General features: G+C 32.1%; 3 protein-coding genes across 6 annotated transcripts in view; 1 reads left to right on the forward strand and 2 right to left on the reverse strand.

Annotated features, from left to right (window-relative positions):
• Positions 1-1958: 1958 nt before the first annotated feature.
• LOC108002591 (cuticle protein 18.7-like) lies at positions 1959-6765 on the forward strand. Of its 3 annotated transcripts, none has more exons than XM_062078879.1 (4): positions 1959-2071; positions 4592-4795; positions 5728-6024; positions 6296-6765. In XM_062078879.1, the coding sequence occupies exons 1-4, from the start codon at positions 2030-2032 to the stop codon at positions 6485-6487; spliced, it is 735 nt and encodes a 244-aa protein (XP_061934863.1). In that variant the 5' UTR covers positions 1959-2029; the 3' UTR covers positions 6488-6765. The 3 variants fall into 3 exon arrangements, with proteins under 3 accessions (XP_061934863.1, XP_016919842.1, XP_061934864.1); XM_017064353.3 differs by lacking the exon at positions 4592-4795 and adding an exon at positions 4844-5009 and having other exon boundaries at positions 1984-2071; XM_062078880.1 differs by lacking the exon at positions 1959-2071 and adding an exon at positions 2080-2204.
• A 287-nt stretch (positions 6766-7052) lies between these two features.
• On the reverse strand, positions 7053-9272 carry LOC108002589 (MYG1 exonuclease). Of its 2 annotated transcripts, XM_017064350.3 has the most exons (7): positions 9197-9272; positions 8678-8834; positions 8467-8562; positions 8147-8380; positions 7881-8082; positions 7377-7549; positions 7053-7304 (listed from the first exon to the last, which is right to left on the reverse strand). In XM_017064350.3, the coding sequence occupies exons 2-7, from the start codon at positions 8788-8790 to the stop codon at positions 7133-7135; spliced, it is 990 nt and encodes a 329-aa protein (XP_016919839.1). In that variant the 5' UTR covers positions 8791-8834; positions 9197-9272; the 3' UTR covers positions 7053-7132. The 2 variants fall into 2 exon arrangements, with proteins under 2 accessions (XP_016919839.1, XP_016919838.1); XM_017064349.3 differs by lacking the exon at positions 9197-9272 and having other exon boundaries at positions 8678-9194.
• Positions 9273-9505: 233 nt separating this feature from the next.
• Positions 9506-15919, reverse strand: part of LOC108002592 (FK506-binding protein 5) — a 55250-nt gene continuing 48836 nt past the window's right edge. The window contains exon 8 of the mRNA XM_017064355.3: positions 9506-15915. Within this exon, the coding sequence (XP_016919844.2) occupies positions 12070-15915 (3846 nt within the window). The 3' untranslated portion in view covers positions 9506-12069. The remainder of the gene's footprint in view (positions 15916-15919) is intronic.

Below are 15919 nucleotides of genomic sequence, written 5' to 3' on the forward strand. Positions count from 1 at the left end.
AAAAGAAATCCTCGAAGGTGGCGCTCGATGCAAATTCGACGAGATTCCATCACGTGTCGCTACGATTGAAATTCTTATAATAAGACTCGCGAGCAATTACACTTTGCGAAACAATGACAGGCAGCGCTCGAACAATCATTTCTAACGAGCGTCCACGGCCTAATTGGGACAAGTTCATTACGGATATCATTTCCAGCGATTATTCCACATCGTGGTCTGCTACCGATTAAAATGGCGAAAGGAGACATAGCTGATGAATGCGCAATTCAGTTTTGATTGAACGCAGCGTTGAAACGGCGAGGATTTTTCCTTGCGATGCGTATATCGCTTGTGCAATGACGAAGTGTTGCTAAATTGGAAAAGATAGAATTGTCGCAAAACAAGTGGCGACAACACTTGGTGGGAATATTGGGTAATTGAGTATACCGAGATTCTGTGAAAACCAAATGAATTTCACGCACGGATGACGGAAGAAGTTGAGGAACCATGACGAAAAGAACACTTTCAGACGACTTTCAGCGACAAGATGATTGAGCAATCGAGACTTATGCGTTAACAAACCAAAGCAATGTTGTTAATGCTTTAATGGCCAATGTCAATATGAGTTAATTATAATAATGAAAAAAATGAGGAAACAAAAGGGAAATAATTATAATACTTTTTTACTGCTATCCTCGGGTCCCTCGAGGTTTAAATCTAGCTATAACAAGATTATTCTATCTGAAATTTCTATTTAACGTGGATTATCTTAATGGCTCTATCCTAACCTATCAATCACGATAATCACAGTATTATTACACCCTGATAGAATATGAGGCAAGAATCGATAAACCATTAGCAAGATTTAAATCTTTCATTGTAACGATTGATATAATAAATGATATAAAAATGATTACAATTATAGATAAAAGGAAAGTAAAAAATTCTCTAAACATTCCTTCGCTTTTTGTTTATCTATTAAATATCACGTATTTTTCTTTAACGTTTAATATCTTCATCAAAACGTCGTTTTCCATTAATCATAGAACTGGATTGATCCTTTTTCGATACGGATGTATCGAATGCTCTTTTAAATCTATTGTCTAATACGAATGTCACTCGATACGAAATCTTGTCCGTCTTTTATGACATCCGCTACTGGGCGCACAGCAGCGTTAATAATCGAGTGAATGTCGATGCTCGATACGTGCGACAGGCATTCCCTGTCGATAACCGTCCCTGGCCTCGTCCAGGCAAATGTGTACCGGGTTAGTGACACGCCTAATCGTCCCATAATGTTCCAGAATAATCCTGGATCAGGAAGGAGGAAGCCACGTTGTCTCGGATTCCAACGAACGGTTCGATTAAAATAATATTGACGTTATTACGTTGTTACGATTAACTTTATTTTGCCTGTATGAATATTTTTAAAGAATTTTATTAAAACGCTCATTGATAATATAAATATCTATAATATATATAATAATCTTTTTACTTAAATCGTATTAATTCTCTCTCTCTCTCTTTTTAATTATTAATTATTAATTATCAACTGTTATCGCGTTCGAAGTTTCTGAGCTCTTTGAAAGCATTTCACAATTCTCCTTTCAATTCACATATTTAATTAACGCGTATTCAATTACGTTTAAGATTTTTAATTAAAATTTCGAAACAAGTTCGCATTTTATCCTTTTGATTGCATGCTGCGTCTCAAAATTTTATCAAAGGCAGCTAATGTGTATCGCACGCAGCAGTTAAATTTTCCAATCCAAGGTTCGCATTGTTGCTCTAAGCTCCTCTTGCACGGCTACGAGCGCCACCGCCCACGCAACCTAATGTACCAATTAACGGCACGATAGTTCAGCACGGTTCTTTAACTGGTGTCGGTGTCGATAACCGCCGATTAAAAACAACGCCGCGTGACGAGATCCGTCGGAATCCCGTGGAAAGGGCTTTCGTTCGACGTATCGACCGATCTTGAACATTGCCACCATGCCCACGTGACACGATTCCTGGCGATTTTCTCGCCATTTTTTTTTTCTATTTCTACATGTTGCGTGTTCCTTCTGTGTCGTGGAAAACAGTGGCGAAGGTTGGAATATTTCTTAGATTTTAATCTCTCGTTGGAATATTAATTTCGTTTCTTTCTTCTTCTGGACTTTCGCTTTGAACAGTGTCTCGTGATCTCTGTAGAGGTTAAATGGATAATGAAGATACGGTATACGGTAATACGATGAGATTTACGGTAATCTTGGAACGTGAGGATTCTGTGTCTACTTTTTGTAATAGGTGAACAGTGGACGTTGTGGAGGAATAATTTTGGATTTTTGTCGTTGAAATATTAATTTTCATCGATTAATTTGAAACGTTTTCTATATTATTTTTGGTGTTGATTTTGAGAATGTGAGGATAATTATTTGGAATCGTCTCGCCGATTTCGATGATTTTATCTTCTTAAAAATTATTTTCACGGGTCAAAGAATATTCAATCTTGAATACAGGATTTTTCTTACCAAGCTTAAATAAAAGAAACTTGAAATTAAACAATCTTGTAAGAATTGACGACTTGAGAAGAAAAATGGAATTAAAAAAAAAAAGAAAAAAGGATCTATATGCGTGATCGAGAGCATACGTGCGTGACGAAAGAAAAAACCTTCTGTTGTGCAAAGTGTTCGACGATGAATTTCACGCGAATCGCGCAATCACTTTTTTTAACACAACGGATTGGTTCTTTTGGTTGATTTCATTTGTCTCGTGTCTCTATATACTTTTTATCCTTTCTTTTTTTTTCGTAATATAAAATGAAGTCTTTTGGCGAAACAAAAATTTGTTACTCCAATTTTGAACAACTTTCATGCAAGAATATACATATCTTTCTTTCTATTTATGTTTGTTCGAATTTTAAATTTATCAAAATTGAATTCCAATTTTCTAAATTTCATCGAACTCTTCTAATTTTTACACGATTCTCGCTAAATACTTGTCTCATTGCGTATGCAAATGCAAATCGCACAATGTCTCCGAGAGGAAAATAGCGAATACGAGTCCCACGACAGTCGTGTACAGAATCAAAATCTTCCTTTTATTCTCCTCCCCCCGCATTCCTCTTCTTTTTTGTCTTCACTTTGGTAAACCACGTCAAGAAAGGTTTCGTTTCAATCACATAGGATTGTTTATTCCAAGGGCGACCTTCGTTTTGATGGACATATCAATTTTTCCCTCTTCTCCCCTTCCACTTTTACCCCTTCTTCCTCCATTTAATTACGTTACGTCCCCGTTCTTTTCCAGAATCCGCACTTTCCAGCTCGAGGTCGCACTCTCGATACACGGAATAATTACAATATCAATTACATTATCGATATCTCACCATCTCTTCGTTAATTCATAAATGTTTATGCTCCATAATTTTCGAATGATTTCTCATTACAATGTTTCGATCAATGTTGTAATTAGGTATACGTCTTAAAGAATATGAACATGATTAAAGCGGAGTTAATTAATTTATATCTCGAACGTTGAATTAAAACATTTTGAACGTGTCGATATAAATTATGTTACGTATGTAGTTCATATTTTATCGAGAATAGCATTTCGTTGTTACGTTTCGAAGCAACGTAACATTTATGGTATAATTGAAATTGAAAATTTTTGAATTTCATTTAGAAATTGACATTATCGTCGATAATTAATTTCTACAGTTTAAATTTTTATTTGAAGAGGGATAGAAAAAATTGTGAAAAAATTTGTGAGTATGGATTAAAATAGTATCATCGTGATACGTTTTATTTATTTGAAAATTGAATATTAATTTAAAGCTGAAATTATAGCTCTGTTTGATTGAGAAAATTACAATTTATCGATGAGATTTTATTTAAAAATATATATATATATGTTAGATTATTTACTACGCTTGAAAATATCGATATAAATTGAAATATAAATTTATGGAAAGACTGGTATTGATTTAAATAAAATATCAAATTATTTCAATTTAGAATGCTTAAAAATTGCAGATTAAATCTTGATGTTCCTTTTAAGAACGTATCACCTTGACAAATTCTTAAATCATTTTTATACGCCAATAAATATTTCATATTCGATCCTTCTATCATTTATTTTACACATTCTCAACCATTTCGTGTGGTTGAAAACGTATATTTTATTCGTGTAATGATTTATTAAAGATATTTATCTAAAAAAAAAAAAGAATTATATCTTAAGAATTATACCATGTGTATTCAATTTTTCATTCATTAAAAATCACGAAACTAAAAAATATAATAACGTATGTTTCCGTTCTATATATAGATACCATGCATCGTAAATATACATTATCGATCCATTTACCATAATATCGTTCCTTTTCATTTAGACCCTGTAATCTCGATAATCTTGTACAAAAATTATAAAATTAATAGAATGACAATTTTTTTTCCAAAAATTCCACAGAAAATTTGTAAATTCCAAGAATACGTAGAAAAAAAATTCAAATTCATTTCTATAAATTAAATTATTAAAATCTTAATCAAAATGTCAAAAATATTTCTTAGTGAAAATTTAAACATAATTTAATCGGTTGAAAATTTTTTGGTAAAGTAATACTTATTTTCAGATTTCTATAAGAGATATAATAAAAGTAACGAAACATCCTTATTTGCGTACCAATATACACGTCCACTCTCTATGTGTTTTCAAACAATCACCGGCAAGAAAAGAGAATGGATACCGAAGTATTGTCCAATTTCAAGGAGGAAGTCACATGTTGCACCTGACCTCGAGATATCCCTTGAAAGACGAGCACACGAGAGACGAACAGGCGAGTAATGTCAATGTCACCACCTTAGGTGTACCGCTTGCTTCCCAGGGTGTGGTCCCCTCCTACGGGTCGACGACTCCCTACCAGATTCACCTATATAAAAGGGGTACCGTGCCTCGACAGGGCAGCACATCACCGTTGGTACTTTAGGGCGAGTACTGGTTAGAAAATTTCCAGCAGCGCTTTTTCCACGCGATTAACCATGAGAACGATAGTGAGTATGAGCATTTAAGGATATTTTTGTGGTACGTCTATGAAAATTCATCCAAGATTTTGAAGGGATGGAGATTTGGATTGAGATGTAATAAAAGAAAAAAATGAGTGCAATCAAGTACTAGTTAAATTGACATTATGTATATGATATGTATTTGAATTATTAAAAATTTATTTTGAAATTTGAATGATTTGAATGTATTTAATGGAAATAGTTGAATACTATTTTAATTTAAAAAAAAAAAGATTGAGAGTATATTAACCATTTCTAGAGAAGATTCTATTCATTAGTCATATATTAAGTGCGATTATTTACTAACAATTAACCGATTTTTCCATACCATTAGTTTTCTCGTCATTGACACACTAACATCCCACATTCTTGCACAAGCCTCTTTATATAAGTAATCACATCTCCTTATTCACCGAAGCAACTATAAAAAGATTGTTTCCACGCCCTATCACGCTCATCCACCTACTTTTTTTACACCTCTGTGCAAATTCTTACGCTAAAAATTTCAAATATTTATTCCAGATATAAAACCTATATTTGTACATTTCAATATACAAATATTTTCCACTGTTATGTATATATAATACTTCTCTCTATCTATCCAACTTAATTATAATAATTTATATGCCTTACATCTTTATCCATCTCTCAAGTTAACCATATAAAACTTCTTCAAAGTAATAGTTTCTCTACTTTCAATTTACAGATCATCCTTGCCACGATTTGCAGTGCAGCCATCGCAGAACCAGGATACGTGCGTTCGGTAATTCCCTACAGTTACCTGGAAGTTTTGGACACACCGGAAGTAGCACAGGCGAAAGCAGCCCATCTCGCGACTCAAGCGTACGAGGCGGCAAGGAACACGCTCGGATACGCTCACGTGCCAGCTTTAATCCATGTTTACACACCTGTATCTGGCGCGCCCCTCGGCGCTGATGGAAATGTTATCGATACGCCTGAGGTCGCGGAGGCGAAGGCTGCTCATCTGACCGCTCACGCACTGGTAATTGCGAGCAGAGGTCTAGAAATATATTAATAATTGGGTGATTTGTAATTTAGATTAATATTTAAATCACGAGAAAAGAAAAATTCAAGATTCCTATTATTTCAAAATGGGGATATGAATAGTGAAACGGTAAAATTTCATTCAAGATCGGTGAATGAAAATTTTTGTCTTATTCCAGAGTGAAAAAGTGTTATAAATATATAACGTGGTATGATATATAATGTGGTATGATTTAGTTTTAATTTTGTAAAATTTTTTTATATTGAAGGAAACTGCAAAGAATCTAGGCCTCCATCCATATGGCGCCTTGGCTTTCGCTTCGCTACCTTATGCTTATAGATTTGGATATGGTGCCCCCATTGGTCCTGATGGTAGAGTGATAGACACTCCGGAAGTCGCAGCAGCGAAAGCAGCTCATTTGGCCGCGCATGAAGCAGCAAAACTTGCTAATGACCATTGACTATTTGAACAGAAAAATTCGAAAGGAACAATGACGTAATCATAAAATAATCTTCTATTTCTTTATTCAATTATTGATTTATCGAAATGCAAACGAATAATAAATAATGATCGTTGATTCTCGTTTTATATATCTTTGTCAATATAAAATGATCTTAAGATTTTAAAATGATTAAATATTATGACTCGAAAAAAAAAAGGAGTAACAAAAATAATATGTGATTTTTATATGGATACGATGATGGAACTTAATAATAAATAATTTCTTTTTTACACAAACTATTATTTTTATCTATTATCTCTATTTCTAAAATAATTTTAATTTCTTTCAACCCATTAAATTTTGTTATGAATTATATTGACATTTTTTTGAGCATATAATAAAATTTCTTAAAAGACAAAAATTTCTTGTAAGACTAAAGATATATTTGGACATATTATAAGTTCTATCGAATTTATTAAAGATATATAATTCATAGCATAATACATCATAAAAATAAATGAATAATTCTTAAAGGCTATTAGGTAATAAAAAATATGAAGTTCGTGGAATATGATATATTGAATGTGATTAAAATTTATAAATTTATTTAAAATTTTTTTAATTAAACAATTAAAATCTTATAAATCTTAATGAGATTTATTATTATGTGGTTCTTTCTTGTTCAAGAGCTTTACGCGCCATCATTAATATTCCTTCTCGCATTCGATTTCCGCCAATAAATCGAACAGAATGTACAAAAGTAGCACCTTCGATTCCACAGGCATTTACAAGTGCTTCATTTTGTAAACCTGCCCAAGATTCTGGTAAAAATAACCTATAAAACCAAGTTTACTTTGAAAATAATTAATTTTAACAATTCTAAAAGTTTAATTAATTATATAAATACCTGCACTTAAAACTATCAGGCTTTACAGGTACACATCTAATTCTATAAGTATCATCTTTAAAAATCACATATTTCAATAAAGGTTTTATATTTTGTTCTTTTTCTATTGCAAAAAGATGCTGAAACCATGGTACACACTGTGATAATTCTATAATTTCTCCACTAGGATCAACCTATAAATATTTATTGCAATTTTTGCTTTAAAATATTTTTATGAAATTTTAAACAAAAGACAATTTAGAATTAACATAAAAAAAAATTAATCTTGTACAATACTCCACAAATAAATCATTTCATGATATATTTTTATATAAATAAACTATAACTAATATAATCTAATGCTTAATTCTATTCGACTCTATTTAATTAGTCTATCTGTCATTCTATTCAAATTCATGCAAATATCATCTCAAAGATGCATAGCAATTTGTTTACAATAATAATGCCATTATTATTAATTACAAAATTGTAAAGATAGGAAAAAGTATAATCTGTTTTATTCACCTCAAACCGTTTTGCAATAGCTTCCTCTACAATAGATCTAGCTGGTAACCAAACATTTGCTGTATAATTTACATGTTGTACAAAATCTTCGCCAGTTAATTTCACTGCTTTTAAAAATTGAGTATTAGGATCAAGATCTTTGCTATTCCATGGTGGATTTAAGAACTTAACACGAGAAGATAAATCTGTTACAATCTGATATCTAAAATGTATAACACATAAAATATTGAATATATATATTTTAAGTATAAAATAAAGTTACTTACTTAGAACTTTCATTACATATAGAAATTCCATTATCTATACTATCAATTTCTTGAATGAATGTATTATAAATATGTTTAAAAATTATTTCTATGTCATCATCGCTTGCTTGTGGAACTAATTCTTTGATGATTTCATGACCAAAATGACAATATATTAAACCAGCACTACTCAGTTTTGTTTTCCAATCATGACCTGGTTTCTTAATAATCGTGCTTACCGATTCATTAAAATCTCTAATTTATAAATAAAACTAAGTTATTTCATATTGATTTTTCTTTATTAATAACTAAAATATAAAAAGCTAAAAATCAAGCCATACCTCATATGATGGTCATAACGATGCTTGCAAGGATTATATTCTCCACCAACATCGACCACAATATCACAAGTATTTAAAATGTTCATATTTCGTGATCTAAAAATATATTTGATATTTTATTTATTAACTCTAATAAATTTTAAAATCACAATATTTTTATAAAAACATTTACAATTCTCACTCCGAAATTATTTCATAAAAAATATCTTACCTCACTATAATTGCATCTTTATATCTTGGCAATGTTTTCAACATAAAACAAGCGAGTGCTTCATCACAATGAAAACAACCGTCATGAGTTCCGATTTTTACATGTTCTGTCATTGTTACAAATTTCTGTAACCACGTTGGCGTATAGGTTAAGTTACCTGATAGAGCAGATAATTTCGTGAAATATCGTAAAATTGTATCAAAGATATTTTTAATCATATTCTCATTGTAATGCAAATAAAGTTTATGAAATACGATAAAGTAATATAATATACATATAATCTTGAATCAGTTGGTTTTAAAGTACATCTAAAGTATATGCTTTAATTAATCAATAAAAAAGGTTATATGATTAATCAGAAACTATAAATGTTACTTAAATATACATATTTATTATACGAAAACATTTAATATTATTATTTATAATAAGATGTAACAGATGTATTATTCATTTTAAAAATTCTATTTTATATATTAATTTATTACATGAAAGAAATAGATACATATAAGAAGTACATACCACATGTAAAAATTTGATCGAAAAATCTTAAATTCGAGAATCAGCGCCATCTTCAGAGTATCGCAAAAAAGATAGAAAATGACAGAGATAGAATAGAAATTGATTTTCAATGCCATCTTTTGAATATAAAGATATCTCTTTAAAAACAAAATAAGATAGAATAAAAATTGATTATTAATGTCATTTTTTAAAAACTTTTTAAATTTATATTTTTAGCGTTAATTTTTACTCAAATTCTTATTCAATTTTTACTCTATTTCTATCCTTTTCCTATTGTTTTCTCTTTTTATTGCTATTAGTTTCATTTGAGACATTAAAGACGCTAATTCCAAAATTTTTATCCTGTCCTTTTTTCATCATATCTTTCTATATCTATATTAGCACAAAATCACAAATAAGGTACAGGATGTCAATTCAATGTTTTTCATTTTCTTCTTTTTTCAAATGTTTTAATTTTTAATTAAAAAAAAAATAAACGTTACATTTTTGATTTTATCATTAGGATGATAATTGGGACCCAAAACAAAATATTCTAAAAATTGACGTGATAATATTAACATTGCAATTTTATTCTAATTAAATCGAATTGGTAAAGTTGAGACATTAAGATAAATTGATATTAAAATTGAATTAAGTCTGTATTACTACATTACATATTACATATTATTATTATAATATTAATAATTTATTTATTTATTTTTTAAAGTAAATTATTTATTTTTAGAGTAAAAGTATGACTTGTATGTATTGTTAGGTTAATATTATTATTAAATTATTAAAAAATTGTATTCAATAAAAGATATGGAAAATGTGAAATTAAATAAATATATTTTTCTTGATGGTACGATGGTCGAATAGAAATATTTTTTCATATTTTATTATTTAGGCAACAATAATAATTACGATACTGTGGCCTATTACTTGAAAGATAATTATATTTACAATTATTAAAAGTATCTATAGGTAAAATTATACATCGATCAAATTAAATTACGAACTATTTTTTTTTGATAATTGAAATATTTAGGAACAAAAGTTAAATTAATCTTGTGTTCTACGCTCAATGTTAAAGTAAATTGTTCTTTAGTAAAAATTTTGTTGTCACATTCATTTTAAAAATTACAAATAATTTTCCTTGGTATAAATATGAAGAAGAATCTATATCAACAATTATAATGCTCTAAATCGATAAAATAAATAGAAAAAGAAAATTTAAAAAGAGAGAGAAAAATTATCGTGCAACTAAACAATCATAAAGACAAAAAATTGCACGCACTTTACAATTATTATTAACGCAGTATAAGGTTTCGTACATCGATAACATGTAACTCTACAGAGAGACACAGATATTTACAGAAACCATCAAATGTACACGCTGAAACTTTTCTCTATATATTCTACACACTTATCAATTTTAACTATCTAAAAATCGCAAAAATTGGAGCGGAATAAGTTCACATGTAAATATATTATATATATTACAAATATTAATAATATAATAATACATATAATATTATTAATATTATAATATTATATATATATATAAAATATATGATGTATTGTTATATGACAATCTATTTATACATTTAATAATATCGATAGGAATTTCAATTCGAAATTATTCTTCTTTAAAAGAAATGAACATTTAGGGATGTTATTAGGATATGAATGTAGATAAATTCACGATTGTTTAGAGAAATTACTCTATCAATATAGGGATTTAAGTATTTCTCCAAAATGCTTTTCTGCATTTCTTTTTTCTTGTCTTTTTTTTTTTTTTAATTGTTACTATACTATACATTCTCATTAATCTACTCATGCAGCTAATACAAATATTCGATCGTAATATATGAGTTTATTGAGCAATGTATAACAGATTTATTGCTGTTTTGCTAAATAGAACACATCAATTTGTCGTGGAAATAATCAATGCAACGTAGGAACCGACAAAATTTCTTGTTTATCCTAAAAAAAAATCGACAGGGCTTGCGAGACTGTCAGATTTTGATAGCAAGATTATAATCTCTTTGATAGAGATTGTTCTCGTATTTTTATCGTGATGTAATGACAATTATCGTAATGACAATGTAAATCACGATTAATTATTTCATATTTAATATATTTGAACTGCTGTATTACGAATTTTATAATATATTTTGAAAATTTAATACTTCTTGAAATAAAAAATAGTTTTTGAAATAATACATACATTATCTTGTGGAAAATAGATAACTGAATAAAAAAAAAATAAATTAATTTCAAGAAAGTAAATAAAAGAAATATAACTATAACATTGCACGATTCAAGTATCGATTCTAATTTATCGATTGAACAATTCTATTTTATCAACAGAGCTATAATCTATCGATAATTTTCGAATCGGTTGAATACTTAAATTATTTCAGAACAATAATCTTCCACTATTTTTTTTTTTTTTTTTTACGTGTTTCTCCTATCGTTCTTTCTAAAAAAAGGCAATTCTGTAATCTCGTTCATTGCTTAAAATATTCTAAGCGTTGAAAAAGAATGTAAAAAAAAAAAAGAAAAGAAAAGAAATAGGATCAGTCGTCCATTTTTCCCATCTCCGCGTGAGCTGCGTATTCGAACAATCTATTCGAGCGTATTAATTTTAATAAGTGTGAATCCATTATCATCATGTACAAGGGTTATGGCAAATGCTTAAAGGAAAAGGTGATATCCTCTTCCATAGGAGAAAGATAGAGAAAGAGAAAGAAAAAGAGATCTTACATATTAACAATATACATTAAATATACACTAGGGAAGGTCGTGGATTCACTAATTACCAAAATCAATGTTATCAGCGACACGAAGGGAGAGCATGCAAATTTTTTTGAAAATCCTGACTCTTCTCATTACCACTGTCTTTTCAGGCATTTTTTGTTCTTAACATTATGGCGACAACTTTGGCTTTCTTCGTCAAAAATGGTGTCCTCTTCACACACGAATCGAAAATCGAGCACCTGCCTCGACGTGAATCCAGGAGAACAATAATGAAACAATCTACAGTCCCTATTGTCACCATAAAAACGGTACATCTCCTTTTCCAGGCAATTGAAACCATCTCGTCTTTTCAACGATGTCGATTTTCGACTCAAAGGCCTAATCGTTGTCGATTCCATTTCTTCAACGTGTTCAGTCGTAGATGATTCTGAAGAAGTCATTATTTGAGGAGTAGTGACAGAAATTTCTGTCATATTTTGATCTATGAACTTGATCGATGATGCAATCGATGTTTCATCTTGTGTAGTTGGATTCATGGTTGGAGATGATTCCTTGGGATAATCAGACTCGACGGAAGCAAAAGTCGTCGATAAAGCTGTTGTACTCAGGATTTCCACGTCTACCAAAGTAAAATTCTTAGAACTATTTGACTTGTCGGACTCGGTGCTAGTAGATTCGATTTCCATCAAGTTTTTCTCAGTAGTGGAGGCAAGAGCAGTGGATAATCTAGAGATAGGATAAGGTGTGAAATTCTCTTCCTCGTTCTCTTCCTTTTTGACATTTGCTGGGGATTTTTGTTCGCTTGGACTAGAGACCTGATCATCCTTACTCTTTGCTGAAGTGTTGTCTCTCTGTTCCGTCTCGTTAACAAGTTTTAATTTGTCCTCAAGCACATTTTCTTCGTCTGTTATATTAGTAATTATTGTTGACTGTACAGTCGATATTTCCGTAGTTTCCATTAAATTGTCCTCCATAGCCGTCGTGATAGCCATCATGGTTGTTGGTTTACGAGTTAGCAAGGTGAGTTTTCTGATCACTGGTTTTGGTGCCAACTCGTTGTAAGATTTAGGTGGCTTTGCCGGTTTGGGATTGAGGAGACTTATTCTAGGTTTGATTATCACGGGATTTGGAGTCGTCGTTGGAGGTATGTAATTATAATTTTTCCTAGCAGAGATTGGTTTGAATAATTTTGGAGGTGTGGGCCGAACAGTTGTTGTTGTAGTAGTGGTTGTTGTTGTTGTGGTTGTTGACGTTGTTGTCTGTAATAAGTCTGTCTTCTCCATGTTAAAGTCTTCTGGATTCTCAGTCCCCTCACTTTTTTCAGACTCGGTCGTAGTTTCCAATACGTCCTCTTCAATTTTCTCATTAGTATCCTCTATTTTGCTATCAGCCAACATTTCTTTGTTCTTCTCGTCGCTTAGATTGTTAGAGTTTGAAGATTCACGTTCTTTATAATTATCAGGCTCGTAATTATCATCAACGTAATCATGCGCGGTATTATCTACAATTTCTGACGATTTCTTAGATTCCAATATGTCTTCTCTTCTATCCTTGGGCAATTCATCGGTGAATTTAAGAACTCCTTCAGTACTTTCTTCCTGATCGCTCAAAATATGTTTCTCGAGAATTTCTTCCTTGGAACTTGGCGTTTCTTCAGAAATAGTACGTTCCAAGGAAGAAATAGTAGTATCTTCGGAATTTTCAGAATCTTTATAGTCGTTATCTTCATCCATTTCGTAAGTACTTTCATAAAATGCCTCAGTAGAGTCATGGTGCTCTATCGAATCTTCTTGAGAATTGATTTCCTCCTTCTTGGTCGTAGAATACTCTTTTTCTTCCTTTTCTTCGCTTTCAATTTTCGCGTTTTTATCCTTCAGTTCATGAGAGAAATCTTCTTCTGAAGAATCTTCGAGCTTCGTGCTTTTCTCCTCGCGAGAATTTTTGGTTACTTCGTAGCTGTCTTCTTCAAAATCTTCGTCATTGAGAACTGTGGTCGATTCGTCTTCCACACTTTCATGTTCAATCGAAGAATTCTTCTTAAGCGTTTCAAGCTTCTGTTCCATTTCTTCATCAAATTTTGTTTCCTCGGTTTTCTTTTTTTCTTCAATTTGTTCTTCATCAAAATTCACCTTCTCTTCATCTTCCAAAATTTTCTTGGACTCCTCTTCATATGTTTCCAAAGTTTTAGATTGCTTTTCTGAGGTTTCGTATTCATTAACCTCGCCTTTTCGACTCTCTTTTCCTGAATCCTGATCCTTACTGGTCTGCAGACTCTTTAAATAACCACCATGTTTGTTCACAGCTCTGGTATCGACTTCCTTTGAGGTTTGAGATTCTGATTCCTCAAATATATTCTTGTCAATCTGTTCAACCTCAGAATTCACTCTCGTTGTACTTGTTTCCACATTTTGTTCAGGAAGATTATCATCAGTTGATTTAACAGATTCGTTATTTTCAGTTTTATTTTCCTTCTTCCTTGAAGATATCTTTCCTCTAGATCTGATCCTCGAACTTTTTCTTCCTTCGATTGGCTTCAACTCTTTTGATTTTTCTCTTCTTTTTTCGTCTTCTACGTTTTCTTCGCGATCACTTCCCTTCTGTTTAGACTGCATTTTATCTTCAACAATGTCGCGTTGATCTTTTGGATTTTTTGAATCTTGCCTATGCGTAGACTCTCTTTCCATCGTTGTCTTAATAGTTGTCTCTTCAGTCGTGGAAAGTTTTGGAATCTCCATGGAAACGTGTTCTCTTTCTGTCGTGTTCGAAAAAGCATCCTTAGATTTCGAATATTCTTTTGGATCAAGAATAACGACATCGATAATTCGTTCCGGCTTTTTGACCTCGATCTTATCTTTTTCATTTTCGTTGTCAATCTTCTCCTTCTCGTTCGAAATTTCTTGTTCCTCTTCTTCATCCACTTCTTCACTATCTTCCTTCAAATCTGATTCAACTTTCCCTCTCTCATCCACATCAATGTATTCTTCACCATCGGACTCCTGGGTATCCGATCTCAAAGAAATATCAAATTCCTGTGACTGTTCATCGGATTTACCCCTTTCATCTTCCTGCTCCTCTTCCTCGATATCATCCTCGTATTCCCTTGCCTTGAAGTTCTTGGAAGCCTTCGTTTCTAGATCCTCCAGTTCCGAATCCTTCCTCTCGTTATCGATATTTTTATCAGAGCCAATTCCCTGTAACTTGCTCCCCTCGAAGACATTACGAATAGCCTCCTCCGTGAACTCGTCCCCGAACAAGATATCTCTGAACCTCATCAGACTCTCTTTGATCGACCGAAAATCCTTGCTGTCACTTTCATTCTCAACGTTCGTGCCACTCGAACTTGCCACTTCCCTATTCTTCTTAGAATCCCCATCATAAGCGAATGAAACCATAGAATTCTTCGATCTCTTCACTCTCCAACCACTTTTCCTTTCGTTAACCACTGTACGAACATATCTGCTGTTCCGAATTTTAGGAACGTCCCTGTAGAAAGGATCAAACGACTCGTCACCCTCTTTGTAATCATCGTAGCTGGCGGGGATGGTTGGGAGCGGAAGAGTGACCAACTGGGTGGTGTTCAGAGGTCTGCCAGATTCGTCGCTGACGCTTGCTTTGGCCGTTACGATTACCCTGGATTGGGAAGGTAGCAAGGACGACGGGTTTTGGACTATTCTCTGGAGATCGGGTGGCGGCAGGTTGATAGTGATCTGATGGGGCTTCAATTGAGGGATCGGTATAGGGGGCAGCACGTGTATGTGCTGGGTGACTTGTTCATTGGTGGGTTGGGAGGTTTGAGGCGGTTTTGACGAAGTTCTCGGGGTTGGATAGAAGGATCTGATTGTTGTTTCATCGGTTGCCGGTGTTGGAAGGAAGTTTCCCGAGATTCTTTGCTGTTGGGAGCTCTGGCTGTTGCTTTTCGTTTGCCCCGATCGTGACGACTCCGACGTTGGCACAGGCGATATCGTTAATTTTGAGATCTGA

This window comes from Apis cerana, linkage group LG8 (genome assembly GCF_029169275.1).
Source record: "Apis cerana isolate GH-2021 linkage group LG8, AcerK_1.0, whole genome shotgun sequence".
Lineage (NCBI taxonomy): Eukaryota > Metazoa > Arthropoda > Insecta > Hymenoptera > Apidae > Apis > Apis cerana.